At 44.5% G+C, this 27,205-nt stretch overlaps 1 protein-coding gene across 1 annotated transcript in view; it reads right to left on the bottom strand.

The window, feature by feature from the left end:
- Positions 1-27,205, bottom strand: part of adamtsl4 (ADAMTS-like 4) — a 35,068-nt gene that overhangs the window by 4,569 nt on the left and 3,294 nt on the right. The window contains exons 3-9 of the mRNA XM_047341009.1: positions 24,967-25,547; positions 23,074-23,779; positions 11,024-11,126; positions 3,457-3,596; positions 2,803-3,007; positions 2,245-2,423; positions 438-597 (exon numbers count right to left, since the gene is read on the bottom strand). Coding sequence (XP_047196965.1) covers positions 438-597; positions 2,245-2,423; positions 2,803-3,007; positions 3,457-3,596; positions 11,024-11,126; positions 23,074-23,779; positions 24,967-25,547 — 2,074 coding nt within the window. The remainder of the gene's footprint in view (positions 1-437; positions 598-2,244; positions 2,424-2,802; positions 3,008-3,456; positions 3,597-11,023; positions 11,127-23,073; positions 23,780-24,966; positions 25,548-27,205) is intronic.

The following is a 27,205-nucleotide window of genomic DNA, read 5'->3' as shown; positions in this document are numbered from 1 at the left end:
GGGAGCAGGGGGGAAGAGCGATAGTGTGAGTAAAGGGGCAAAACACAAGTGATGAACTATTGAGCATAAGGAGGAAGGCAGTGAGTCAGACGCTAATGATGTCATGATGAGGTCAGGGTCTCATGACGACCGACATGTGCACCAGATAGCCTCCCATCTAGGTCATACACAAACACACAAGCACATTTCTCAAATAATTCCACCCACTCGGCCAACGACCACACCCGTCAATAAACTTGTCAATCATTTTACGAGTATATGAGTTGCTGTTACCCCGACTAATTTGGAAAGAATGAAGCTGGAGAGCCTTGATTTAATTTGTTTGTGTAAATTCCGCCACCACCAACATTAAGCTGTATATGTGTCCTACTACTGTACGGAACAAGGAGAAAACAGTCATCGTAGGGTTTGCTGAGGAGAAGGTGTGATAGACGTACTGCGAAGGGGCGCCCTCACTGGCTCCCGCTCCCTGGGCCTCTCTCGGGCCGACTCCCGCTCCCGCCCTCTCTCCGTCAGCCTCTCCCTCCCTGCCTCCTTCTTCTCCACGGGGATGTAAAACTCGTAGTCGATGCCCGGGTTCTCCTTGTGGAAAATGATCTGCGGAGCAAAACGAAGGGGCGAGAAGGCACAGATGTGAAACGTAGCCAGGAACAAGAAAAAAAAAAAGAATAAAACAATTTGACTGATCCCCAAAGAGAAATGTGCTACTCCCCTCTTCTCCACAGGGAGGTCAGAGGTGAGAGTGAGCTACAGAGGGGTCAGTGACATGATGGGGTTACCTCAGCAGGGTTTACACTTGTCACTCTGTTCCTCCTCTCGCAGTAAATCCCCATCTACAACACTTAACACAGTAAAGGTCATCTATACTCAATCAACAGGAGTCTGCTGTGTTGTGCCAGAGATGTGATGTTCTGAAACAGCGTCTGTGCGGAGGATGTTTTTTTGGGGAGTTTTTTGGGGGGCTATTTTAAACCTTGATACTTGAGATACTTGAGATACTTGAGATACTTGAGATACTTGAGATAAAGAGGAAGAGAGAGAAATAAGCCGTTTTCCCACATAAACTCCAGATAATGTCGGCACAATAGGATCAGGACAGAACAAACAGTTTCCCTTTCACATAGGAAGAACCCAGCAGGAGATTGTCCAGACGCGTTAACAACAACAGAAAACGTTGGGGTGAGGGGTGGCCTCTGGGTAGCACATGCAGGAGGCATGTTTCATCCCCGTTTATACCGTGAAGATCATGTGTTTTCATTTACATCCCATCGACACCGGCATCGGCCATTATCACCAAAAACTCTCAAATCTAATAGTTATTTCATGTCGACATCTTCTTCAGTGTCTTCTGTTCTTCAGGGTTTTGCATCTGTCATGTGTTAGAAAGGTCATCAACACGTCCACGCTCGCGGTGAATTCTCCAGACAATATCCTGCAGTATTTCACACAAGTTTTTACTCGGGGGGGCTTCCAGGAAATACTCGAAAGTTTGGGGAGCAACTGACTCGGAAATTTGTGTTCTCACATGCAGCCCCTCTGGATAATTTCAGGAGAGTTTTGTGCAGGTCTGAGAACAGCTGTGCAGCAAAGGCTTCCGGCCAGACGTGAACCTTGCAGTTCATAGTCAGTGTCTTTACTGTCTTTAAGCTCCGGGGATGCCTCCAAACATTTATTTTCTCAGCAGTGGCAGTGGATGTGCAGCCAGCAGACTTGTCTTTCTAATTGAATCCATCCAATAATGTCTTTTCCAGCATGTAATGAGCAATGCAGCCTCGCAGTGACGCTGGTGTGGTCACAGACTCTCAGCCTCTTGGCATCTTCAACCTACATCCCAGTAAGTCTTAAAAATGCAGGTGATTCCAGAGGAGATCAACCTCTGTTCTCGGTGGACGCTTGTTATTTCTACCCCCCTCCTGGATGTAAAGCTACACATGACTTCTGTTCTTCAATAAGATCTTAGCCTGAGGGCAGAATTGTCATTATTAAGCCATGGATAGTCTGATGTGGCTCAGGCTAAGCTATAGTGTAGCTGACTTTATCCCACCATGATGTGAAAATAATGCTGCTATCGGGAGGATCTTCTCGACACAGGAGAGCGCCTCGGGCTCACAATAATGTTATATGGACGTGAAATAGTCTGTATATACATGTGTGTGTGATTCTTATCGTTAACTTCATTTTGTCATGCCCTGGTTCATGTTTACTTACATTAAAATAAAAACCTTCCTGTGTTCCACTACTTACATATAACAGTAGCTGTGTGGTGGTGGGTCCTGGGGCCTTGAGGGACTCTCCCTTCTGTTCCTCCCCCTCCGCTCTAGGTCGGGTGTAGGTGAAGGTGGTCCCCCCTGCCTGGTAGTCTCCTGCAGGGTCCACAGCCCAACGCCCGTTCACCACTGAGGCCCCGGTGCCACTTCTCATGGCTGGAGGAATAAGACAGGGTCGGAAGGTCAGACAGGAGAAGAAGATGATAGTTTAGAAAGATTCTTAAGAAACACCCATGAGACTGGGAGAGTTGTATCATTACCAGACAGAGTGCTGGCAAGACAAACACTCACACACACTTCACTCGCTCCTTCTGGGCTCTAACCGTTACGAGCTTTATCTGCCCCGAGTCCGCAAGGCCACAAAATTTACAGTCTCAGTTCAGGCCAGCACACACATGCTCATGGGCCAAATCTCATTCCCAAATCTGCAATTTCCCTGCCAACATCCCACTTTTACTGGAGCTGTATTATTCAAGTAATCTTAAACTGCATGTGCGTGTGTGTGTGTGTGTGTGCATAATTTTATGTCTCTCACCCAGGTAGTTAGGGCTTGCTCGTCTCTCCGTGATGTTAATGAATGTAGCTCCCGGTGGGATGTCCAGGATCTTGTGGTAACCGAGGGGAACCGTGTCATTTTGGAAGCTTCCCGTCACCTTCCGACAGGAGGTGTCCTGCCCGCCACACACTCCGCACTTGTCAGTCACGGAGCCGGAGCCCAGGACGCCGTCGCAGCCCTCCGTCTGGCAGGAGAAGAAGGTGACAGTGAGTGACGGGAAGGACAATGGGGGGAGAAGTGGGGTATAGGGGAACAAGGGAGACATGTGGGAGGAGGAGCGGGGAACAGCTCCTCCAATCTTGTTGGCATTTCACGTCCACTGCCAGTGTTTATTTCACCGTTGTTTGTGCGAATGGGTGACTGCAGCTCGCCAAATTACAACCAGGAGGGTGGAATGAGGGTGAAATCAGCAAGTGAGCGAGCAAATGAGAGAAATTGGGAAAGAGAGACAGAAAAGAGGCCCAGAGAAGGGTAATAAAGAAGAAAAAAAAAGATTGGAGACACTCTGAATCTGAATGCCAGGCTTAAATCAGCCTCTAGACGTGAGACTAACAGAGCCAGGTCCTGGAAATTGTCAACCCTGACTAGACAGGAGGGACTCAGAAACCTGACACGTGTTTGAAATCCACTCACCAGACACTGTCCTTCTACACACACGTCATTTGAGCTGACGTTGAAGCAGGGAGTCCCGTCTCTGACACGCTCGGCCTGACGAACGTAGAAACGATAGCTGGCAGGTCTGCAGGTCAGCTCGCACTGCTTGTCCGCACCAACTGCAAACACAGAGACAGAGCAGGGTTCATGCACAACATACGTGTTCGGTGACTGTGAGATGTCCTGTGTGACTCTGTGCAGTTTCTCAGTGCCTGGAGAGGAGAAGACACAGCAAGGGGATGAATGTCTTTCCATGTGGCCAGGAGTCCGAGGCCAGACCATATAACACATGACTGTCATACGGTGAGAGAGTGATTTGATATTTCCCCTGCTGCTCGTTTGCTCGCTCGTGCACTCACCGCAGCGCTTTCCCAGGGGATGCAGACCCAGAAGTGAAGTAAAACGTACGGTCGAGATTTATGAGAGGAACCCAACGGGCGCGTGCTTTGGGGAGACATGTACGTGGAAATGGAGCATGGAAGGAAAGAATCAAAAAAGAGAAGTAGGGAGAAGAAGGAGAAGAAGAAGAAGAAGAAGAAGAAGAAGAAGAAGAAGAAGAAGAAGAAGAAGAAGAAGAAGAGCGCTTTAAGGTAAAAGAGGAAATGAAAAGACCTTCAGCACTTGGAGAATAAGCCGACAAACAGACCAGTAGAGAATACAGAGGATCTCACAGGGGAACGGGGGTGAGGTAAACACAAAAAATGTGGAGACAATAAGAAGTGTGTGACTACATGTTGAAACACAAGAAGCAGGTTTAAAGGAATAGTTCACATTTTTCAGAAATGTAATGTGAAATGAAAAGAGCTGGAACATAACTTGGTTAGTTTCCGAGGTGTTGGTTGGTGTTTGGAAAAAGTCTGGCCATCCCTTTCCTCCTGCTTCCAGTCTTATGCTAAGCCAGGCTAAACAAATTCATACTCCATACTTACAAGTACAAAATGTAATTTTGGACGCCAGGGGGTCTCTCAACACCAACAATAACAAAAGACCTAGTTTGATGATGCGGGTTAAGCTGATGTGACGCAATTAAAAGGCGACCAAAACGAAACGTCCTGTTACCTTGAATAAAATTGGGTATTTCTCTGGGTTTGAACATTGTTGGACACATTTTGCATAATGTAAGTTGAAGTCAACAAAATATATAACATCTCCCTTTTAGACGTTTTAACGAAGAATTGTTTCATATCATATCTTTATCACACAGGCGAGATGGATATAGATCTTTAAATCAGTCAACTGGTTCCTGTTATCTTGTTTTCAATATCAGAATTTGGCAAAGGTGAAAAAAAGGTTTAGATCGTGCAGCAGACCTTCAGTTTCAGGGTTCAGTCTTTTTAACTTTTAACTTTTCACCCACAATAAACGTCAATCACAGGCTACATGAAGTCAGAGGCATCCTCAGGCCTCACTGAAAGCTCACAGGGCTCCTTCCGAACAATAAACCCCATTAACTTAACTTAAACCTGGGTTTTACGTGGATGCATCTAAATGTTTTTGTCTCACTTGCAAAGAAAAGATTCAATAAGCAGATTTCTGAAATTGTCAGAAAGAGATGAACAAAGAGGTGATAAAGAAAGGAAGGGACAGTGAGGGGCTTGACTGTTCATCATTTGAGACAGGGGGTGCAACAGGGGTTAAAGACCTAAAGGCATAGCTGGTGTGTGTGTGTGTGTGTGTGTGTGTGTGTGTGTGTGTGTGTGTGTGTGTGTGTGTGTGTGTGTGTGTGTGTGTGTGTGTGTGTGTGTGTGTGTGCCCGCGTGTGTGTGTGCAGACATGAGCTCATAGCATGAGCAAAGGGTCAGAGATTAGGTTGCAGGGAGGGAGGGAGGAGTTTCTGTAATTGGGAGTTCAAGGGTTAAAAGGACAATCTCTGTGCTTCTGAAATTATGACTTCCCACTGTGGTGTCATATTTCTCTGCTGCATAATGACAGAAATGTACGCACTATTAAATTCCATATAAACACGAGCAGCAGGACATTTTGCCAAGAGTGGTCAGAAAACATTCCACAGTTTTATTATTCTGTCCCTGAAACAAAATGTAAGTTTCCTTCCAAAAGTCTTAATGAAACAATTGGACATTACAAAGTCATCAAACTGCACTTCTGATATTACCTCAACACGCCAAAACATTTTCATATAATAACACTGAATATTGTTACACCATGAAAAAACATGCTGTCATAGCTCAGTGAGACATGAAACGGTAATAACACAAAGCTCCTGTACCACCTTCAAAGTCAAGAGGTCCCTCAGAGATAGTCGAGAGCAAAGGTCACAGGTCAAAAGGGTCAAATACCAGACCCCGCCTTCCACCTTGTGTCTAAGGGAGAATTCAAAACCAGTGCAGTAAGTCGTCAACACAAAGGAATTCCATATGCTCTCACAGAATAAGTGAATTGAACTTCGTAAAATACAAAAACGCTTTGACATGTGTAATACAAGTAGTACAGAGGTCAACATCGAGGATAAAAGATTGAAAACCTCCAGACAAAAGAGAGGGATTAGTAAAACTGGACTGTTTAGATGCCTTTTCATTGTTTTGTTGGTTTTCATTCCAGCAGGACACCACCCAGTCAGAAAGAGAAGGTGAAAGAGAAGTATTTCAGTGGGAGAGAATCACAATGAGAAAATATCTTCTGTCTAAAATACGTACATCTGCATGGAGGCTGAGATGAGATTCTCAATTTAAAACATTTAAGTTGAGACCAAGACACCGTGTTCAGTTTCGTGTCTTCAATCCATGGTTGTTTGCTTGACCCAATATGTGAAGACATTACAGACTGTATTTAATCTCGCTAAGTGGTGAGGAAGTCGTACACGTGACGCCACTGACCCAGACGTGTTTATCTTTCCACGAGAAATGAAATGAAGGTCATGTGTAACTAGGTACAACAATTTGCTTATAAATAATAAAGGTTAAAAAAAAGTACACTTCAAAAAGTCATTCCGATGGTTAATCACAACATGGACCACACACCGTGGTACAGACGGCCCTCTTCAGGTCTTGTTTATAAATATAATTTGGGTAATGTAGAAGTGGTCCCTCGGCATTGGTATACATCAGCTCCACTATCCTTAAATCCTTTAGCCAGAGTTTAGGGAGCAGTGACACACGTTCACTGAGATAAATCAAAGGTTAGTGAATTCTGTGAATGTCTCTATAATATAATGAGAAAGGATGTAAATCATTAAAGAAAGAGCTTCATAAACATACAGCAGTATATCGTCAGCATACTGTGTGCAGCAATGTTCTGGTGCCAATTAAAGAAAGTGGTGTCTCTTTGTTCCTCTATGTGACAGAAAAAGGAAACGTTGGACCAAAACTTTCATTAAGACAAAGCCATCAGTAAATCTTAAAGAAAATGAATATGATATATATTTAAAACTCACAGCTCAAGTTGACTCCGACCTTCAGCAGCAAACTGCTTTATTTTGATGGTATTTTTACAGAAAAGGAGAAAAAGCAAAGTAATAAATGTACTTTTTCTATTTTTATTGATTTTACCGATTAATGTTATGATTTTTATTAACCAACAAATGTCAATCTAATTAATTATGTATCACGACTCTAAAGAAAATCAGGAAATCATGAGAATCTTGAGTCCTGTCCAAACTGTAATTTGCTACTGTCTAATAACTGCAGAGACATATATACAGTACATGAGAGACAGAAAAGAGAGGGGAAGTTAAAAGTGGGAGATGTGTTGCCACCCAATCACTCTTTGCCTCTCTCTCTCTATATATATTTTTACTCTTCACCACCTTCATGCTCCATCTCCTCTTCTTCATTTCCTGTCCTGATGTCATGCTTGAGCGCCCTCCCACTCTTAATCACCCTTAATCTCCTCTCACTATTTTTGGTCCTTATCTCACATTTGTCTCTCCCTACTGCTCCGCTCCGCTTCTCTGCTCCTCTTTTTTTCACCTCCATCTCTGGCCTCTCTTTTTCTCTGCCACTGTCTCCCTCTCCCTCTCTGAGCTTAGTGTTCAGACAGTGGAATATATGTTGTCTAAATATACTTCCCCACTATCTCTCCATCTAAACAAACTCCAGCAGGGGCAGAGAAAGAGAGAGGCAGTGGGACAGGAAGAGGGGAGGAGCGGGGGTGCAGAGAGGGGATGAGGCCTGGAAAAAAATAAAATAATATTGAAGTAAAACAACACCTGCACGTGCAGCGATTTACAAAACTACAGTGGTTCTGCTTACAGAGCGGAGCATGTGGGGGGAATTAGTCAGGACCATCACTTCTGTGGTTTCTAAGTGCATTGGCAGCTTTACAGTTTAAACCTCCAGATCTAAACCATAGGCCGCAGTACTTAGCAAGTCATATATATCAGTGTTGTCACCTCCAAGGCACAGGAATCATACACAGGGCAGCGAGAGATCAACATAAATACTCATGGGGAATATACGCAACAGTGTCCTAAACAGATGAGTGCAGCTGGAGAGAAATGACGAATACACTATTCAGTGTCGAAACACACACACACACTCCTCACAGCCTCCAGTGTGTTGATGGGAAACTAGATATGAAGGTCTGGGCTGCAGCCAATGGGACCGGACTGAAGTAAACAGAGCGATAGAGTTTACTTAGCAGAGTGGAAAAGGATCATCTCCAGCACAGGCCGAGTGTGTCTGGCCCAGCTGACGTCATCCGCGAATACTTCACAGTAAAATAACCGAGCTGTGTCTTTCTAATGCACGTACCATGATTGATTTGATTTACGTCCCTATCAGAGGTTGTCTGTCTGTTTTCCTTCCCCTGCTCTTTCTCCTCTGTCCGGGCCCGGGCCCTGTCCCCGTCCCAGCAGAGCTCAAGGACATGACCGGTTTAAAATAAGCTCGGCCGGAGAAGAGGGCAAGGACGCGCATGCAGAGGGAGAAATTCTAAGAGCGGCTCAGTTCAGGATAAGTACAGCAATCATGCTCTTTCCCCCTCGATAACACACTGGAGCAGGGGTGGTGGACATGAGGAAAGCCCCTGTGTGTTTATGCAGACATTCTGACTCCAGCTGAGAGCTACCGATACTGATGGACGGCATGCATCGTCTAGATCTGCCTCCATCCTCAAAACCGCCCTCAGTCTGCTCTGGTAATTACATAAAATGTATAAAAAAACGATCCTCTAAGTCTGAAACCCTTTGTTCCCTTGGACAAAACAGGAAATCAAACAGCACAACACCTGCCTCTTATATTTCAAGTAATGGGATTGGGCCATTTTAAGGCAATGTTGTCAGCAACTATATTCACTGGATTACACAGAAACAGATGTTTGTCATCAGGCTCCGCTGTCCAAAACAAAAGCGCCTCCGTTTATTTTGTAGGAAAATGTAATATATCTTGAAATAATGCGATATTTTATTATTTCATTCATACTACCCACTCCTACCTGAACTTCTTTGGCCTTTGAAGAGGAAACTGGAGTAGCTGGAGGAAACTATAAAGTTATACTCCTGCGTGTTATTACTTTACTATTAAACTTTGGGCAAATTTAAGTATGACACAGGAAAATACAATGAATGAGTGTAACACATTTCCAAAGTTTCCACTTCATTTATCAGACTGGCACAAAACACTACTGTATTTGTTTGGAGATGTTAATAACTGCAAGTCCAATATGTACTTTCTTATAACTATAGCCGTATGTCTGTTTTCTGGAGGTTGCCTTTCACACATGAACAACGCAGCAGGAGCTTCTCTGCTCAGACGACGGGTGGCGCAGCGTGCAGATGCAGGACATAATAAATTCTGCTGCCGAGATCACGTGTTTTTGTTTCGCGCACATCGACCCCCGCATCGGCCCTGATCCGAAAATGCTCCGTTGACATCTTCTTCCTGGTCTTCAACGTGTATGTCACCACTTTTTCATCCATTTGTGAAACATCATCAATTCGCCCACACGCTCGTGGTGAATCCTGCGGAGGAGGTTTTTATTAGGGGGGCTGGCAGGAGAAACTCGAGAGAAAGTCCGGTGTTCGCACATACAGCCCCTCTGGAGAATGTGGGGAGATTATCCGGAGTTCAGTGCACATCTGAAAGCAGCTAACTTCATCTGTGGGTAGTTAGTGTGGAGTGTTTAGTGTGTACGGTGGCTTCATCAGAGCGTTTCCACTGTAAACCTCTGCCTGCTGTGGCTGGTAACGAGGCTGATGGGAGCGGTGAACCATTACACTAACGCTGAGGTGCTGGAAAAGCTAAACAATGAGCCTAAAGTGGGAACTGCAGAGCTGGGTAATTATTCTCTGCAGGTCCGTCATTATGAGCGACCTCCGTTTATCTAATATAAAAAACAATGAGGAGTGCAGCTTTAGCTTTTAGTGTTTTTAACCTCTCATGCAAATATTGCTTGTGTGAATCACTGTTTTTAAATGGGTGTGTTATGTATGTTTGAACAGTGTGTCTGTGGGTAATAGTGTGTTATGCGTGTATTGTCTTAAGATGGAATGAAATCAAACTGATGAACGTGGACGAATTGTGTTGCTGATCTAGTGCGTCTGGCTCTGCGCTCTCACACTGAGCGTGTTGAGTAACTTGAGCCAGCTGTTATATTGACCACAGACAGATACACAAACATACGTATGCAAACATTTTTCCGCATATTATCTTGGCTCCATTAAGCCGCTCGGCTGCGGTGCCAGAGCACTCGCCAATAAAGTCGCACTGTAAATACACAGAGGCCCGTACGCATATTTCTCAGTGTAATGACGAGTACATGTTGATATCATCCCACAGCTGTGTTTCCCACCTCTTTACCTCTCCCAAGTTTGTCATATTCTCTCCATTCATTCTTCCTTTTCTGTCAAATTCTTCAAATTTCTGTTTGTCTCTCTTCCTCTTTCTTTCCCTGTGGCCGGGGAAAACAAAGCTAAACAGACACAATCTCCACTGGGCTGAACTTTTGTTCTCTTGCACAAGAAAGTAAACATACACGCGCACACACACACAGAGAAACAATGACACAACACACACACATGCACAAACACACACAGGCTGTGCTGTCTCGCTTTGCTCCCTGTGGTCATGTGACGAAACACTTGCATCCCATCACCTCTCACCTCCCTCTTCATCTTGCGCTCTTTATCTCACTCAGTAGGAATCTGAGTGCTTAGTCAGAGCAGGGAGGTGGAGAGGCTCGACGGGAGAGGAAGGGAGAGAGGGATATGTTGAGCGAATGAGAGGAAAACAGAGAGGAGGGAGAGTGTGTTGTGTAGAGAATAAAAGCCGGGTGAGTTCCAGTCATTCTCTTTTCCTCCCTCGACTCTCATCACGCTTCATGTAGATGTCGGCCTGCTCCAATGAGTGGAGGGGATTGTGGTGGGTTGGGCAGGCTGCAGGGAGGCCTGTACTGATGCCAGAACAACACACGTTTTTTACTGACTCTCCTCTCCTCTCCTCCTCTCCTCTCCTCTCCCTCTCCTCTCCTCTCCTCTCTCCTCTCCTCTCCTCTCCTCTCCTCTCCTCTCCTCTCCTCTCCTCTCCTCTCCTGAACCCTAAACTACTGTGTGTGTGTGTGTGTGTGTGTGTGTTTCCACAGCAGGCCTCACCCTCAGTGAAAGGTTCCCAGTCGTAGATTCGACCCATGAACTCCTGGGTGTTAAACGCTGCACACTGCTCCGCCCTGGAGTCCAGCGCCCCACCTGCACACACCTGGAAGACAGAAACAGGCAGAGGAAAGTCAGTGCCTCACATTAACATAATATGAAATCACTCAGCTCGTAAACCTGTTTCTCTCCCAGTCCCCAAAGACCCGAGGGTGGAGTGAACTGCTGCACGTAAAAGTGAGGGAAAACAGCTAATAAAGAAGAGGAGAATTAACTTGAGATCATAGAGGTAAGTGCAACCATTCCATACCCTCATACACAAACACACACACACTGACACACATGCACGCACACACACTGTCTCCATGCTGCTTTTGGCAGTCGGTGAGGGTATTAGGAGCATATGGAAATAATAGACTTTTTGGAAGAGGCAGCTCACATAAATCCACTGTGACTTTCAGTGCATGACCACAGACTGTGTGAGCGCGTGTGTGAGTGTGTGCGTTTGTGTGTATGAGCACATGTCCAGCTTGCGCTCATTCAAGAAGAGCCGTAGAGTGGAAATAGTTTTAGCATACCTGCACTTAAACATCAGGTGAAAGATCGTCACAGACACGACCCTGCTGGTTCATACTGTACTGACCATAACTCAGAGAGGTTTACCATAGTCCTGGGAAACACACACACACACGCACAAACACACACATGCACACACTTCGTCCAACACGGCTCACAAATTCAACTTCATCTGTTATTGTTACTTTGGGGAAGCAACAACCATCCGGCCTGGTCAAAAACCCACTGAGTTTACAACCCTCTGATATACAGCAGGGTTCAAACACATACACAGACACACACAGACACACACAGACACACACAGACACACACACTCTTGCATACCGCACACAGAGCTCTCGGATTTCCCTGCAGCTCTTGATCTCTGTCAGCTCCACAATCTTCTTTTCTTTCCCCTCCGCTCTCTTTCTTTGATTGGTTTCTCTTGTCCTTTTTTTATTTTTTTTTAACCTCTCTCCGCTCACACAGCTGTCACAAACAGCTGGAAAGCTTCTCATCTAGGGAGACAAGAGCGAGGGAGTAGTCGATCTACACACGCACACACACATGCACTCCCACCAGACCCACACAGACAGTTCCCATGTGAACCCACCTCTTGTGACAAAGTGTAACTAAAAGACTCTCATGGATGAAACGTCAAAGCATGCACTCATCGACACTGGCCTTGCAGAATTTCACACTGTGAGAAGGAATGCTTGTGGCCGTCACATCACCAGGCCCTCACATAAGGATCATCTGTTGTTTCTGTTCTTGTGAGGTGTGAAACCAGCTTGTCAAACTTTATGTGCTGTGCTCCGCATCGGTTTCACGCTACTGAAACAGACTTAATTTTGTCTTCGATTTATGGCCGTTTTTTCTTAAGCCGCTTACATGAGAGTTGGTTGGAGCTGCATCGACTGAACATGTGAGTGTGTGCAGGCGCTTGAAGGTCAGCATACGCACGTGACCCCGTCGGTGTGCTCGGATGTTTGTGAGAAATACGGTTGGTAATGGTTGTAAATATTTCTGCTGGACATAAACATGTTGGGCCCCCATTATAAACTGGATAGTTTCTGTGTATCAGTGCCTGTGTGTGTGTGCTTGTGAGGCCATAAACAATGAGTGGACACCAACCGCAGACACATGTACAAGGACGGTGAGTGTGCAGCAGTGGGATGCTTCAGTAAAAAAGAAAAGAACGAGAGAAGGCGCCTGCTGACAAGATAAAAAAGGGATGTAAAAGAAAAGAAAGAATGCAAGAAAATGTCAAGTGTGTTCATTCATGCGTCGGGGATTGTACGAGAGCTACAGGGCGAGTGGGATCTCCTCCCAAAAGAGTTTAGGGTGTGTAAAAACAGAGGGAGGCTAATGGGCTGAATGAAAGCCTAGGGAGGGGAGGTGAAGTGAGAGTAAAAACAGGAGCGAGAAAAACCTTTTCACTGGTGTTTCATGGTTCTGCCGGAGAATTTGTGTGTTATTGTAAAGGCTGGAATACTCTAGTTTTACCCCCCATTTACTGTGAGCTCAGGGTCAGGGGGTCTCCTCATAACCGCCGAGGAGAGAGGGAGCGGAGGGACAGGTGGAGGCGTGGAGCGACAGAAGAGACAAAAGGGAGAGAGGCAGATATTGAATGGGCCAAAGTCAGAGAGAAAAGGATGGAATCAAAACATCTAAACCACAGGAATGTACTGTATGTAACAGTCACAACAGCTCAATCACTTAGCAACATAAGAAAATTAAGATTTAAAGCTTTTTGTGGCCTCATTGCAGTTTATTTACCTGTGGATTAACCGTAGACTGTATATGAAGATCCAGAAATGAAGCTAAAATATCCCATGTAGGAACGCCGTGGTATCAAGGTCTTATTGATACACGCGACCAATCATGAGTCAGTCTCAGCTGTAAATCATGATGTTTCACCCTGTAGTTATAGCTTCAAATAAAACTTATCGGAAAAAATGAGCACTTGCATGAGTGTGATAAGAGCTATACTAAAATGACCGAAGCCATCTTTGAGAAATAAATATGTGACGTGTAATTTGACTTTTCTATGTCCCATCCACTGACACGGAGGAGGCAGGTCATATTGGCCATCTTTATATAGTCTATGTTATCAACTAATTAAATACACTGTAAATACACTATTCACATTTCTGAGAATACAAATCTTTCTTTATCTTCTGGCTCATTGTGATAAAAACAACATTTCATAGAGAGGATGGATTATTGAACTGAAATATGTCAGTGGCAACGTGTAACAAAAGTAGTCAGGTACTACTTAATACTGCTGTTTTTATATGTTTAGACAACATAGAAGTTTGGGTTAATTGTGTTGGACTAATCATGTTGCTTATTATGTAATCAGATAGTTCCTGATGGAAATCCCATTTAGAAAATTTTAATTTTAATTTTTTTCTATTCTTGTAGAGCTTTTTGTTTAACATTTAACATTTATCTTTTGTTCAATGTTTAAAAAATTGAGTTTGCAGAATCTGTTTTATATTTCTCTAAGTACAGCACTGAAGTATTGTTTTAGTATTGGTATCCAACCTCAAGTACCCCGCTGACACTATGGACAAATACCCTTAAATTGATTTGTGGTTCATAAATAGAGAGCGATAACACACTGACTTTTTAAAGGTGATTAATTTTTACTCGATTAACTAAAACAATAATAGTCACCGCCTGTGTGCATCTTATTCTGAAAGTTGTGTCAATCATTTACACTCCACATGGAAATGAGTTAGTAAAGATAACAATGTGCTCGGTGAAGTAATGACTGTGAACTGGGAACGCTGTGATTGCATCGGTGAAGTAACACGAGGCAAGTGGTCACACGAGAGGTCGACGATCAGACAGGATGTAAACAGGTTGAGCCAGATTACCTAAAACACTTCAGAGGTCAAAGTGAAAGTTGGTCATACGCCCTCACTGCACAGGAAAAGTTCAATCCAGAGGTCGGTGTGTAAACTGGTGGATGTTTACAGTAGATTGGGAAATTGTTTCACCTTTTGCCTTCATTTTCTTCTTCAAAATAGGTTTGGCTAACAAAAGTGACGTCTCTCACATTTCCGCATTTACCTCGGTATATACAATGATATAATTACAGATAACACTGATGATTAAAAAGACCAAAATTGGGTAAAATCTGGATTTCCCATTAACTTTCATTATTCACTCAAACGATCACAACTCAACTCTTAAACACTGTTTAAGTACTTGAGAGGGGGCAGCTCAAAGCCTCAGTTAGGCTTATGTAAGTAAACATGAAAGCAGCACGAGATGAAAGATGTAGAAACTGTCTCATCCTGGACTGACAGGCTGAAAGATGGAGCCGAGAGCAGGTGAAAGAAAAATGAATCCAGCTGCTGAAAGAGAGACAGTGTTTTTGTACGGGAGCTGGCAGATGTGTTTTTACTGCCAGGGAGGAGGGAGCCCAGAGAAAGTGAGTGTGTGTGTCTGGGTACTACCGCCTGAGGGCCGGGGACTTTGTTTTGAGCACACACAGACAGACACACATGAAATCGCCACCCACATAAACATACACAAGCCAAGTTCTTGATCACATATAACGCTACCACGTGAAACGCAAACACCGACCCACACAAGACCTGTGATCTTTGAGGAGGGACGGAATATGTGGGAAAAGCAGGAACCTTTCACCGCATGTTAGTTTCCGTCTGGGAGAGCCCAGGTGACGCGTCGCTGTCGCCGTCGCCGTCCTCACCGCTCAGTCGTTTAAGAAATGCACAACCGAGAGTCGCCTCAATACCGCATGCAGGTTAAGGCTGGCCGGTCATTCCTGAAGCATTACACACTCAGACTAAACAACCGACGGCTGGTCCCTGCAGCCATAAATCAACATCCTTCACACGGCAGGAGTAATGACTGCATGCACACAAATCCATGACATGTGTTGATACTGTATGGGCGGGTGTGTGTATGTGTTTGTTCTCAGCGATTAACATCCTCTGGCTAATCTTGTTGCTGAGGCCGTGTGTCGGAGGTTTGCAGCGCACCACCCTGACTCCAGCCTTCACCCTGGTTGGGGGGTGGGAGTCAGGAGTCGTCCAGAGGAAACGCTGCTCATCTGTCAACAACAGTCACAGGAGTGAGGGAGGAGGAGGAGGAGGAGGCATCGAGACAGTTCAAGCTTCAAAACAACAAGTGTTCGAGGAAAAGAAAAGTCAAGAAAAGAAAGGAAAAGAAGAAAAACTCCAAATAAACACTGCAACCACAAGATCAATAAATGAAACCAGAACTTGGCTCAGAGGCACAGACCAAGACAATCTTTCCACGTTCCACTTTTCACCTCACACCTCGACACACTCGCATCATATTTCTACAAATATGTATTTCATGCACAGTGATAACTCTTCACTTATTTCTATAATAACACAACAGAGTAAGAGATTGAGACTTGGAAAGTGTGAACAGTTTTTTTTTCTCGTTGGACTAATTTCCTCCAACAGATCCCAAAATCCAGACTGAACCTAAAAGAACCTTTTCTGTGTAATGCTGCTTCCTCTGCCTGGAAGCTTCTGCACCTGGATGTGAAATCACTAAACGTGAATTCAAATCACTGCTGCAGACGCTCGGTGCTCCGTCGTCATGCTGCTCATGTTCTGGAGCATGTTCTCAGACAGTTTCACCCTTTGGATTGTTGCGAGTTTCTGTTTTCGTTGTTACTGTGATGAAATCTTTTGCATGGTTGGATGTGAAAAACAACTCATTCTTTTACCATTGCATTTTTGTTTTATTTCTAATTTTACGGCTTCTTGTGTTCTTTGTCTTCTGTTCTTTATCTCAAACTCAGTCTTATTGATGTTGGCCAGGAAAACTGAACCAGAGATGTTTAATCTAAATCAGACTTTTCCCAGCGGCAGTAATTACAACACGATCGATACAGATTTTTGGGACTGATACAGATTAGGGAGTGAAACATTTTTGATACCATTATTTCAGAAGATATATATATATAAACTGAATCTTTACAGTTTAACCCTAAACATATTCAAAATAAATGCTGAATAAATAATGGCCTTTATTTGTATTGTGTTTTTCCAGCACTCATAGACTGTTAACACAGCCTTTGGGGGCAAGGTTCAGGGTCTTGCCCAAGGACCCTTCGGATTGAATCACCGACCTCCTGGTTAGTTGATGCCCCTCAGCCACCATTGACTATACATTCAAAGAAAAAACAAACACAACCAAATATATAGAACTAAAATTAAGAAAATAAATATAATTTCTAACATAAATGCACATCTTTTGTAGGTTGCTGATTCTGTAAAATAAAAGGTTTTATATCGGTGCATATCAGCGAACAAATGCAGACCCAGATATGTCTAAATTGGTCGGGCTCTAGCGGTTAGGCAGATTTTGGCCTGTTCTTCTTTAAAAAGATCAACATCAGCTGTTTGCCTTTCTCCAGTCTTTGAGCAATAAACCAAGCTGATGGCTTCAAAATAATTGTATGGGCGTGAGGGTGGCATCAATCTAAAAAAGGGAATAAAAGTATTTCCAAAACAGTTCAGCTATTCCTTTAAAGGGGACATAGCATGCCCATTTTACCACAAGTTGATATGGTTCCTTGGGGTCTTAATGAAATGTCTGTAACATACTTTGGGCCAAGGCCATGTAGGGAGACTTCCAGTGCCTTGTTACGACACAAAACCCAGGAAGCTCAATCGAGTCACTCAAGCATGACGTTTCTGACTTAGAGGAACCATAACAAAACGTGCGAGTGTTTTTTTCCCAGAGTTTTTGGGTTGGTAGACATGCCAGATACCCACATTAACCTGTAGAAGCACTAACAAAGTGGAATTTGCATGCTATGTCCCCTTTAAATAAAGACAAACTTCTAAAAATGGCTGAAAAGGTGGGCACTGAGAAAAAGACCAAAAGAGATGAAAAGCCACATGAAAGAAAGATTTTAAGGGGAACTCAGAGAAAACAGGAGCAAATGTAATCAGACTTTAACAAGCAGAGACGTACCTGGTTTCTGTTGAGAAGCAGCTACCTCGGCTTATTAAAAGAGCAAAGGACGTGCACATGAATGAGAGCATGTGTTGGAGTGTTTTTGTGAGTGTGTGGAGTGGTAATCCAACACATCTGGGCCTGTTTGTTGCTTCACGACAACAGCAGTGTTAGTGTGTGCACGCGGTCGTTACAGCAGAGGAGTGTAGCTCTGTGCTGACAGTCGTGATAATTTATTAAACACTGTGTAATGACAGCCTGTGGTCGGATCGCATGACTCTGGCTGCTGCAGCCTGAAGCCACGTTAAGTGAGTCGAGGTAAAACATAAACTCCTCAGGTTTCAGCTGCAGCAGTGAGATCAGTGACCTTCTTCAGTGTAAACTCGAACAATAACGTTGTGTTATTGAGTCGGTTCAAGGGCAATGTGTTCAGTGTTAGAAGAGGTGGAGTGATAAATCACATGTGAGTGCGAAAGCCTGCGTTTAAATATGTTAAAATCAATCCAAAGAAATAAAAAATTACCATTTAACAGATCCAACTACAAACTCCACCATTTTGTAAAGCAGACTGTATGATATATGATCGGATGATTCATTGATCAACAGAAAAACTATTTTAATCACTGATGGATTGCTGCACTTGATTTTATAACTAAAACTGTGAAAAGATGCCGATCATTCTCTTCTGCACGATGAGGATTTCCACAAAACTTGGTAGGAGATGACAGCGTCGGGGAAGAAACCATTCAAATTTGGTGCCGATTCTGATCAGGGGGCGGATCCAGTATTTTCTTACCCACTTTCTTTAACTTAATGAGATAGAACTAATATTTCGTTTTACATTTCCCCCAATTTTCCAGGAAACTAGAATGAGTCTCTGGAGTCTATATCTCTGCCAAGGCCCAACACTCCCCTTAAATTCAATCAAGCTGCACCAAATTTCACACACTCGCGGATAATTTATTGGCACCTTCCCTGACGCACACTGCACGCTTCCTCCAAGTTTGGAAGTAATCTGTTTAGTTGTTTTTGTGAAATCTTGCTTAGAAACAAACCAACAAACATCTGAGAGGGGTGAACACATAACATCCTTGGTGGAGGCAATAATTCATGGATCTGGCACATTTAGGGAACTCATATCTATGAGTGTGTACATTTGGTGCAGCGTGATTGAATTTAAGGAGACTCTAGGGCCTTGTTGGAGGTATGTGCTCTACTGTATGTTCTAAATCGCTAACAAAAATATTATTAATGGCAGCCTGGAGCCATATGTCGCCTGTGAGGTGAGATCCAGGGTGGAATGGCACTCTGCTGTGATTCAACATTAACAACTCCGAGCTTCTCTCATCTGGATTTTGGCAGATGAACAGTACGAGGACAATGATCAGAGAGATATTTAGTCTCCCCCGTCCCCAGTGGGAATTAGGCCCCGGTGTCCGTCGGTATCGATCTCACTAGGCCGCGTGTTGAAGTGCTACCTACACACATGTCTGAAATCCACATGCTTCTCATCTCCCCTCACTTCGTGTTGCAGGGCCACACACTGTCAGTGACCCTCCGTAAATATTTACTCCAAAGAAGAGGACAGAAAAAGAAGTGAGAGGAGATGTTCCAAGCTTCATCGGAATCTGTGGTTGGAACACTTCAAAGACTGAGAGTAAAGGACGAGAAGAGCAGCGACGTCTGCTTCAAGCTGCAGTGTCTCTTCTTTTTTCTTTTCGTGCAGCTTCTTCTCAAATTCCACCTTTTCCTCCCCTCTCGCTCTGACAGAATAACTTCTTCTCTGGTTACACTTGCTCGCTCACACACACACACACTTCACTTTTCCATGAATCCCTCTCTTCCTTTGACACAAACTTCCTCTTGTTTTTCCTGCAGGATTTTAGTTTTCTCCCTGTTGCCACTTCTGACCATCCCTCCTGTTACTCCTCATTTGCCTCCTGCACAATACAATACAACTCTCTCTCTCTCTCTCTCTCTCTCTCTCTCTCTCTCTCTCTCTCTCTCTCTCTCTCTCTCTCTCTCTCTCTCTCTCTCTCTCTCTCTCTCTCTCTCTCTCTCTCTCTCTCTCTCTCTCTCTCTCTCTCTCTCTCTCTCTCTCTCTCTCTCACACTCTCACACACACACACACACACACACACACACACACACACACAGTACTTCCATCTTAGTGAGGTCACTCATTTGGCATTTTGCATTCCCTAGCCCCTTACTCTGACATCAACCCAAAGCCTAACCTAAACCTAACCTTACCTTAACCTCTAGCTATAGTAAACCTAACCTAAACCTAAATTTAACATTTAACCTTTAATCTAGCAAAAACCGAAACCGAAACCTGATCTCTCCAACTTCAAATGTAATGTTTTATGTTATGGGGACTTGCTTTTTGGTCCCTTTTCTGACCCTTCACCAGCCTTCATCTTGTCTTTGTCTCCCTCCCCCTCTCCACCTTCTCTGTCCCTTTGCCCTTTAGCTCACTCTCCCACTACTGTGTGCAGATTTCTAAAAACAGTACTCTCTTTCACTACTACTTATACTTACCCTGCCCTCTCTCACTCACACACACACACACACACACACACACACACACACACACACACACACACACACACACACACACACACACACACACACACACACACACACACACACACACACACACACACACACACACACACACACACACACACACACACACTTCCCCTTTCGCCCTCCTCATTTCCTCTGTCCCTCTCCTGGTTCCCCATTTGCTTCTACGCAACAGTAAAAACACATGTACACACAGCCAATCACACTTGTGATGGGCCTCAGGCGCGCAGTGTTATGACAAACATACCTAATAGATAATAGCATGTGTCACACTCAGTCTGGCTCACTCCCTACCATCGCAAAAACACACATGCACTGACAAACACACACATGTATGTACAAGCCTGGGCAAAGTCCTGCATTCATCAGAGCTTTTAACCGATCTTCAAGCAATGATCAGACGTATAAAAATGCGAACCAACAATCCACTGCAGGAACAAACAAGGCTGGAGAGCACGAGCTAATGTTGAGTAAATATGTAACTCAATGAGTCAGGCTCAGTCCTCACAGGACTGCTATTAGCACTGCTGGCACACAGGCGGCCTGTACGCTGCCAGCTGCTAAATCTGTTTTACCATAGGGACTATCGCACAAAGTCAGATAGAGACGGAGAGAGAGGAGGATGAAAGACGATGAGAGGCTGCCAAATTATCTGGAGAGAAAAAGTCAAGGGCTCATGAGTGCCAACCTGTCTCCAGACTCAAGTGTCTACTTCCACTCAGTGAGAGCCACATGTAGAGTGAGTGTGAGAGTGAAAATGAATTTGTAGTTGTGTGTGTGTTTGCACGTGTGTGTGTGTGTGTGGTATTACTTCACGTCTATCTTTTCACCTCCCTCTACAGTCTCACACAAATCGGACCTGCTGCCAGTGGCCCGCGGGCGTAAATAACCTGATCACATGTCCCTCATGAAGTATTTTTGTCCCCATGATCAAATCTGAAAAGGGGACTATAGATCTGTTTCTTTCAGTTTATCTCATCTGTCTGTTCCTCCATCCATCATGTGCAATATCTCACTCGTGGTTGATCCATTTTGCGTGAAAGCAGAGACGGAATCAAACTTTTCATGATTGCATTTTGTTGTTTTTAAAAAGAAAAAACACTCTGATAAGCCCAAGAGAGATACCTGCCGTTAGTTTGTCCTAGTGGGGCCATCGAGGGGACATCATTTACACAGAGGATCCAATTATATGTCCAACATCAATGTAAAATTCCTGATTCAGTAAAGTCCACATTCAAGTCATTCCTTCCTTGTGTTCTGCAGAAATGATTGGAAAACTAACATTTTTAGCAGATTGTCTTAATTTTGCTAGTATTGTTAGTAAGTAAGAAATCGGGGCAAATCCGATTTCAGGTGTGGCCAGTGCCCCCTGGCTCCCCCCCTGAATCCCCCCGTGGTTCGTCCTGAAACTGTCTAAAATTTTGCGACGTGATGGACAACAACATAATCTTTCAATACCTGACTTTGAAGAATCTTTACTTTTTCTTTGTACTTTGCACATAGAAAACTAACTTCTTAATGTTAAATGTTGTTTTAAAACGTGTTGTTTTCTGAAGAATAAGACATTGACATCCATCCATGATACGTGACCCTACATGTGTCATGCATAACTCCATAGATAGTAAAGATCTGTTTTTGGTTTACGAGTCAACTACTTAACTCTTGTCTAAATAAAGATGCAGGAGCTGTTTTGTGGTTGCACTATAGACAAGAATAAATTGAATCTAAAACATGTGACTTTCACCTGGTAGAGCGTGGAGGAGAGAGTCCTCCACGCTCACACTGTTTCTTTAAATAAAGACCCCCAAAAATATACTCTGTGACTTTCCATTCCACTGTGTTGTGGCTCTTCTTTTATTTCCTGACAGAAGAGTTGATTTATGGTATTTAAAATAAAAAAAAGGCAAATATGGCGGAAAATCCTACTGTTAATATAAAGCAGCCACTGTAAAAGGTGGAGAATGCGTGAGCTTGTCAGATGTGGTATGCTGGGATGTTGCATCTGATTAACATATGTGGAATTTTCTTTATTCGGTGCTCTTTCAAAAATGATTGATGTTTTTATGCTTAAAATATTCCAGCGTACCAACAGAGACATTATTTTTACCAAGATATTAGAGAAACTAAATCGCTGGTAGGACCTCTGAGAAAAACACCTGGTCAGTAAAAACTCCCAGTGTGGTTGAAAAGCTCTATTCACTCTCAGTCGCACACTTAATTGAGTGAAATCAAGTGTGGCATTCCTGTGTCAGTGAGAGCTGAGTTACGGCGAGGTCGCCTTCACTTTCTCACCTGTGTGTTGAGAGTGAGTTTGGCCCGACTGACACCCCCGGCCTGTCTGTGTCTGGCTGCTCTTCTTGGCAACATCGACACGCACTTTGATACTGATACTGTTTACACTGTGCGGCTCTGAGAGGTACGGAGCTGCTTGCAACCACGGATCATCACTGCAGGCCCCGAGCCAGGCCAGGAGCCACTACACGCTGTTCAACACACACTGTGCTACTGACACGCAATAAGACACAGACATAGGCAGATACACACATGTGCAGTCACCACAATCACGTGAGCTTCGCACTACAGAGGTGTGTGCACTGGTTGTGACCCAATATGCCCTGCGGAGGCACCAGCAGGTCGTTTCCATCTGAGTGCTCAGAGACAACCAGCCAGTGTCGGAGCCGGGGAATGATCTGCCTATCGAATCCTCTCTGCTGACCTTCAGCTCCTCGTTTTACAGTCTCCTAACTGTTCCCTTCGACACATGGCGTGCATATAAATCAAGAACAACTGCAGGCTACACACAGATGAGGCAGAACACAGCAGAGGGGAACATTTGGCCACCTGAAGTGATTTACTGGTGCTAAGATGGTGGGAAGCCGATAAATTAAGGGGAGTATCCCTTTTCTGGGAATTACGTGTGAAGGTTTTACCTGTGAGAAGCACCTGCGGTACTCCTTCTCCGGCCCAGAGCATCTGATGACCGGAGGAGCTCCTCTTCCACCATCCCGGTCTGATTCCACCCCCAGGTGGGGGACGTGGGGGTGCTGCAGAGGGTAGATGCTCCCTGCGGGTTGGGCCTGCGGGCTGAAGACTGGGTGGAGCTCCCTGTCTATGTGCACGGGGCTGGGGCGGTGGAGGGATTGGGAGAAGGGCGAGGCGGGGGAGTTGGGGCGTGAGAGAGGAGGGTTGGGAGGGGGTGGAGCGGTGACGGAGTGCCAGTCAAAGCGGTGGCGGCTGGATCCAGACGGCGATGAGGAGCGGGAGAAGGAGCGGGAGGACGGGTGCTGCTCCCTCCCCCTCACGTGCTCTGTACGGGAGTGTGAGGGTCTGTCAACATGGCGGTGAGGTTTGCCAGGTGTTGCGGCCGTGGTGGGCACCTCCTCGGCAGCAGGGGGCTCCGTGCTCTCCTGCTCTACGTTCCTCCTCTCTTCCTCTCTCCTCACCACATGCCTATCTTCTCCATCACTCCCCCTCTCTTCCTCTCCCCTGTTGTTCCCTGCCTCATCTTCAGCCAGTCCAGATGTTGGTGATGCTGTGCCGTTGACTGTGTGGCGAGCCTGTCGGTTCGGGCGGTGCAGTGGTAAAGAGAAGGGGACCCTGCCGTACCCAAACTGACCTGGACGGATGTTGGAGGACCTGCGAGCCAAAAAAAAAGGAGAAGATGAACCATGAGATAATAAATTTAGAGAGAGAGATTTACAGAAGAGCAGAAAGAGCAGAAGCAGACGCCGATTGTTAAATGTCCAGTGTAATTACAACCGACATGAGCGGGCAGAAATAACACAGCAGATACCAGAGGCACAGACGGGCACAACTCCAATACTCAGAATAATGAATGTTCTCTGATGCACAAACAATGCAAACACTTAAACTAAGAGCAAGACGTGTACATGAAACAGTGATCTGAGGAATCAGCGGTTCTTTTATTTTGGTGACGTCCTTGCTGTTTCTGGGTTAGTTAAGTATAACATTGTTTTTCCTTGTATTTTGTGATAGGATGGAAATCTGTTCTGATTCTACTCTAATGCGGTGGCTCTTGCTGCTCATCCTAGAAACCAAGTTCTTTTTATTTATCCCAAACAAACAAACAAACAAACACCGTTGCTAGTGGCAGCGATGCAGAACTCACGTTCTGTTTGCTCGAGGCAGTTTCCTGGAATAGATGAACTGCCAAGCAAAGCAAACGTAAAAGCTTCCATTACCAAATCAGTTAAATTACTGTTTATAGCTTTTGTGTTAAATAAAACGATTTCACTATTAAGAAAACAATAACATCATTGAGGCTGATAAAAACAGCTGGTAACAAGGATTCAATTTGTGTTTAAGAAAACAAACATACACATACAGACATAAAGACAAAAATTCTGATAATATATGAAAAAGAAAAGTATTAGTTGAGATATTTTCAAATCTAAAAATAGTGATTTCTGTGAAATGTGACTATTTGAACTCTCAGTAGCTGCTCTGGAGCTTCTGATCAAATCACGCCACATTTTTCTGTGGCTGCACATGTGGCAGATGTTGCAGATGTGGCCCATTTATCATGGAAATGCTGATTTTCTCAGTTCTACTCATCCATGCTAAGTTTTAAAAGTGCTCAAAAGAAATGGAAAAACTCAACATCTGCACTCATCACCACTGGGCACCTCCATCTGCTGAGGAGGATTGTGTTGTGTGATACGACTGAACAGCTGCTAAATGGACCTCATAGAGAAATTATTTTGTCTGGTCCTGAAAAACCTCTGACATAACTTTGGTGTGTTCTTGTTATTTATCAACCATTAAACATGCTGATATTAATAGCAAGCTTAATTCTGTCTCACCTTCTCGCTGGCAAACCCTCCCGACTGGGGGAGACGGACCTCCTGCTTCCGCTTCCTCCACCCCTCACTGCTCCTGGATTGGTCGGTCTCCTGATGGTCCGTGCCGGCTGGGTGTAGCCATGCGAAGGAGCATGATAGGGAGATCGGTAAACGGACACATGGTCCTGATTTGTTGGGGAGAATTCTTGTTGGTAAAAAGGGAGAGATGGATTGGCCTGTCTGGGAACAGGAGCTCCTCCCCCACCTCCTGTGGGGGCATTCCGATACAGAGACAATCCTGGGTTGTGATTAGAGGAGATTGGCGGGGAGTGATACGGTGGGTGTTGCCCAGGGAAACGAGGGGGGTAGTAGGGGAACCCAGGTGAGATGACAGGACCTCCTATGCCCCCAGGCAGATACCCCGCCCAGTTAGGTGGGGAGTGGGAGAGGGGAGGGGACTGTGGAGGAGGTAAACACGTCCTGCTCCTCTGCGAGACGCCAACACCGCAGGTCTGAGAGCATTCTGACCACTCCCCCCAAGCAGACCACACCCCATCCACAGGCTCCGCCTCAAACACCTGTCTGGACCGTCGGCCTGTCACCTGACACACGGATGAAAAAAACAAACCAAAAAAAAAAATTTTTAGGAAATTTTCATTTTCAAACTGATTATTTTCTTGATGAATTGATTGATCATTAGCCACTAAAATGCTAACATCTAACAGATCATGCCAATCACAAGCTCCCAGGGGTCAGACTTAAGATCGTTTTTCGTCCAAACATCAATTATTCAAAATAATATAAAAGGAAGGGGTTTAGTTTAAAAACCTTTATAATAGTATTCAGCATAAAAAATTTTGATTCAGGAGATAAAAGTTCAAAAATCGTTTTTTGTTACTTTTGTTCTACTTTTTAGAGCTGAATAAAGTAATAAGGAATATGACTAACTTTCAAAAAGCACTACAACTAACTGTGACCTTAACTCTGCTGTCAAAACTGCAAACCTTGGTAATATTTTAAAGAAGCACTTAACTTAGCAAAGCTGTTGCCACTGCAAAATTTTAAATCTCTGGAAAGACTTATTTCTTCACAGTAACTGAGTCGACTGATGAGCTGTAGTCTCGTGAGTTTCCTTCCTCAGAGGCCAACATATATAAGAGCTGAACCCTTCACAGTTCACTCAGGATTAGGAGAGACTCAGTAACCTGCCAGCAGCTTGTGAGCAAATGAATAAATCCACTGGAGCTGGTGTCATACAGTATGTACGCGCTGCAGAGACGACATAATCAGAGCTAATCTGGCTGTGAATTTGTGTTTGTATATGTATATATGTGCAAGTGTGTTTGTGTGTATGTGCCAAGTCAGTCCTTGATCCCTTCCTCGGTGGCTGTAGATACATTTTTCTCCTCTCATTTAATAACTGAAGCATTGGCCAGGTTGGCAGATCAGCAAACATGAGAGCTGAACAAAAGTTTCCATTCAGAAAGAACCAGTTCATGAATCAGTGCTCCACTTCTCTCCTCTCCGTGTGTTTGAGTATGTGTGTGTACTCGAGCAGAAATGTGCTGGTAAACATTCAGTTCAAAGTGTCTGTGGATGGAGGAGAAACGACAGGTGTAAGTTATGTGTTTTTCTCTGTTCAGTCCAGCTCACCACCTGATTAAGGGTTCCTGCCTATGTACGAGGTAAAGTGGCGGGAAGCGGGCGGGCAAGGAAAGAGAAAGTGTGTGTGTGTGTGGAGGAGAGGTGTGGTGGGTCATAATGACTGACATCAAACACACAGCTGCCACATAACTGGGACCATAATGAGCTGCGGTGCGGTGACCCTGCAGCAGCTGCCGTCGACCTCTGCAGCTACTGGTTAAACTCCTGCGGCGCGGTACCACCAGCAAAGAACCAGTCGGGGCTGTGAGTGTAAACTCTGGGCCCCATGTCATTTTATTACCATTAGGTTATGTTTTCATTGCTGTGTTATTTAGCAGGGTTACTCAAAAACTACTAAACCAATTCTGGAGGGGCAGGACATGACCCAAGGATGGACCTATTCAATTTTGGAATTGATCGTGATAAAGGAACTGATCCAGGGTTTTTATTTTTACTTTCTTTAACAAGGCGAGATAGGGCGTTAGCCTTGGCGGAGATATGCGCTTTCTAAACACCCTTCTAGTTTTTAAAATAAAATGGTCAAACTGCTGTTACTGTGGCCTCGCTCCAGCTCTCTTTGACAGAGAGCTTCACATTTTTTCAAGTCTGTCGTAAA

This window comes from Hippoglossus stenolepis, chromosome 8, assembly GCF_022539355.2.
Source record: "Hippoglossus stenolepis isolate QCI-W04-F060 chromosome 8, HSTE1.2, whole genome shotgun sequence".
NCBI lineage: Eukaryota > Metazoa > Chordata > Actinopteri > Pleuronectiformes > Pleuronectidae > Hippoglossus > Hippoglossus stenolepis.
Note: the sequence above shows the minus strand (reverse complement) of the source record. Positions and strands in the feature narration are given on the sequence as shown.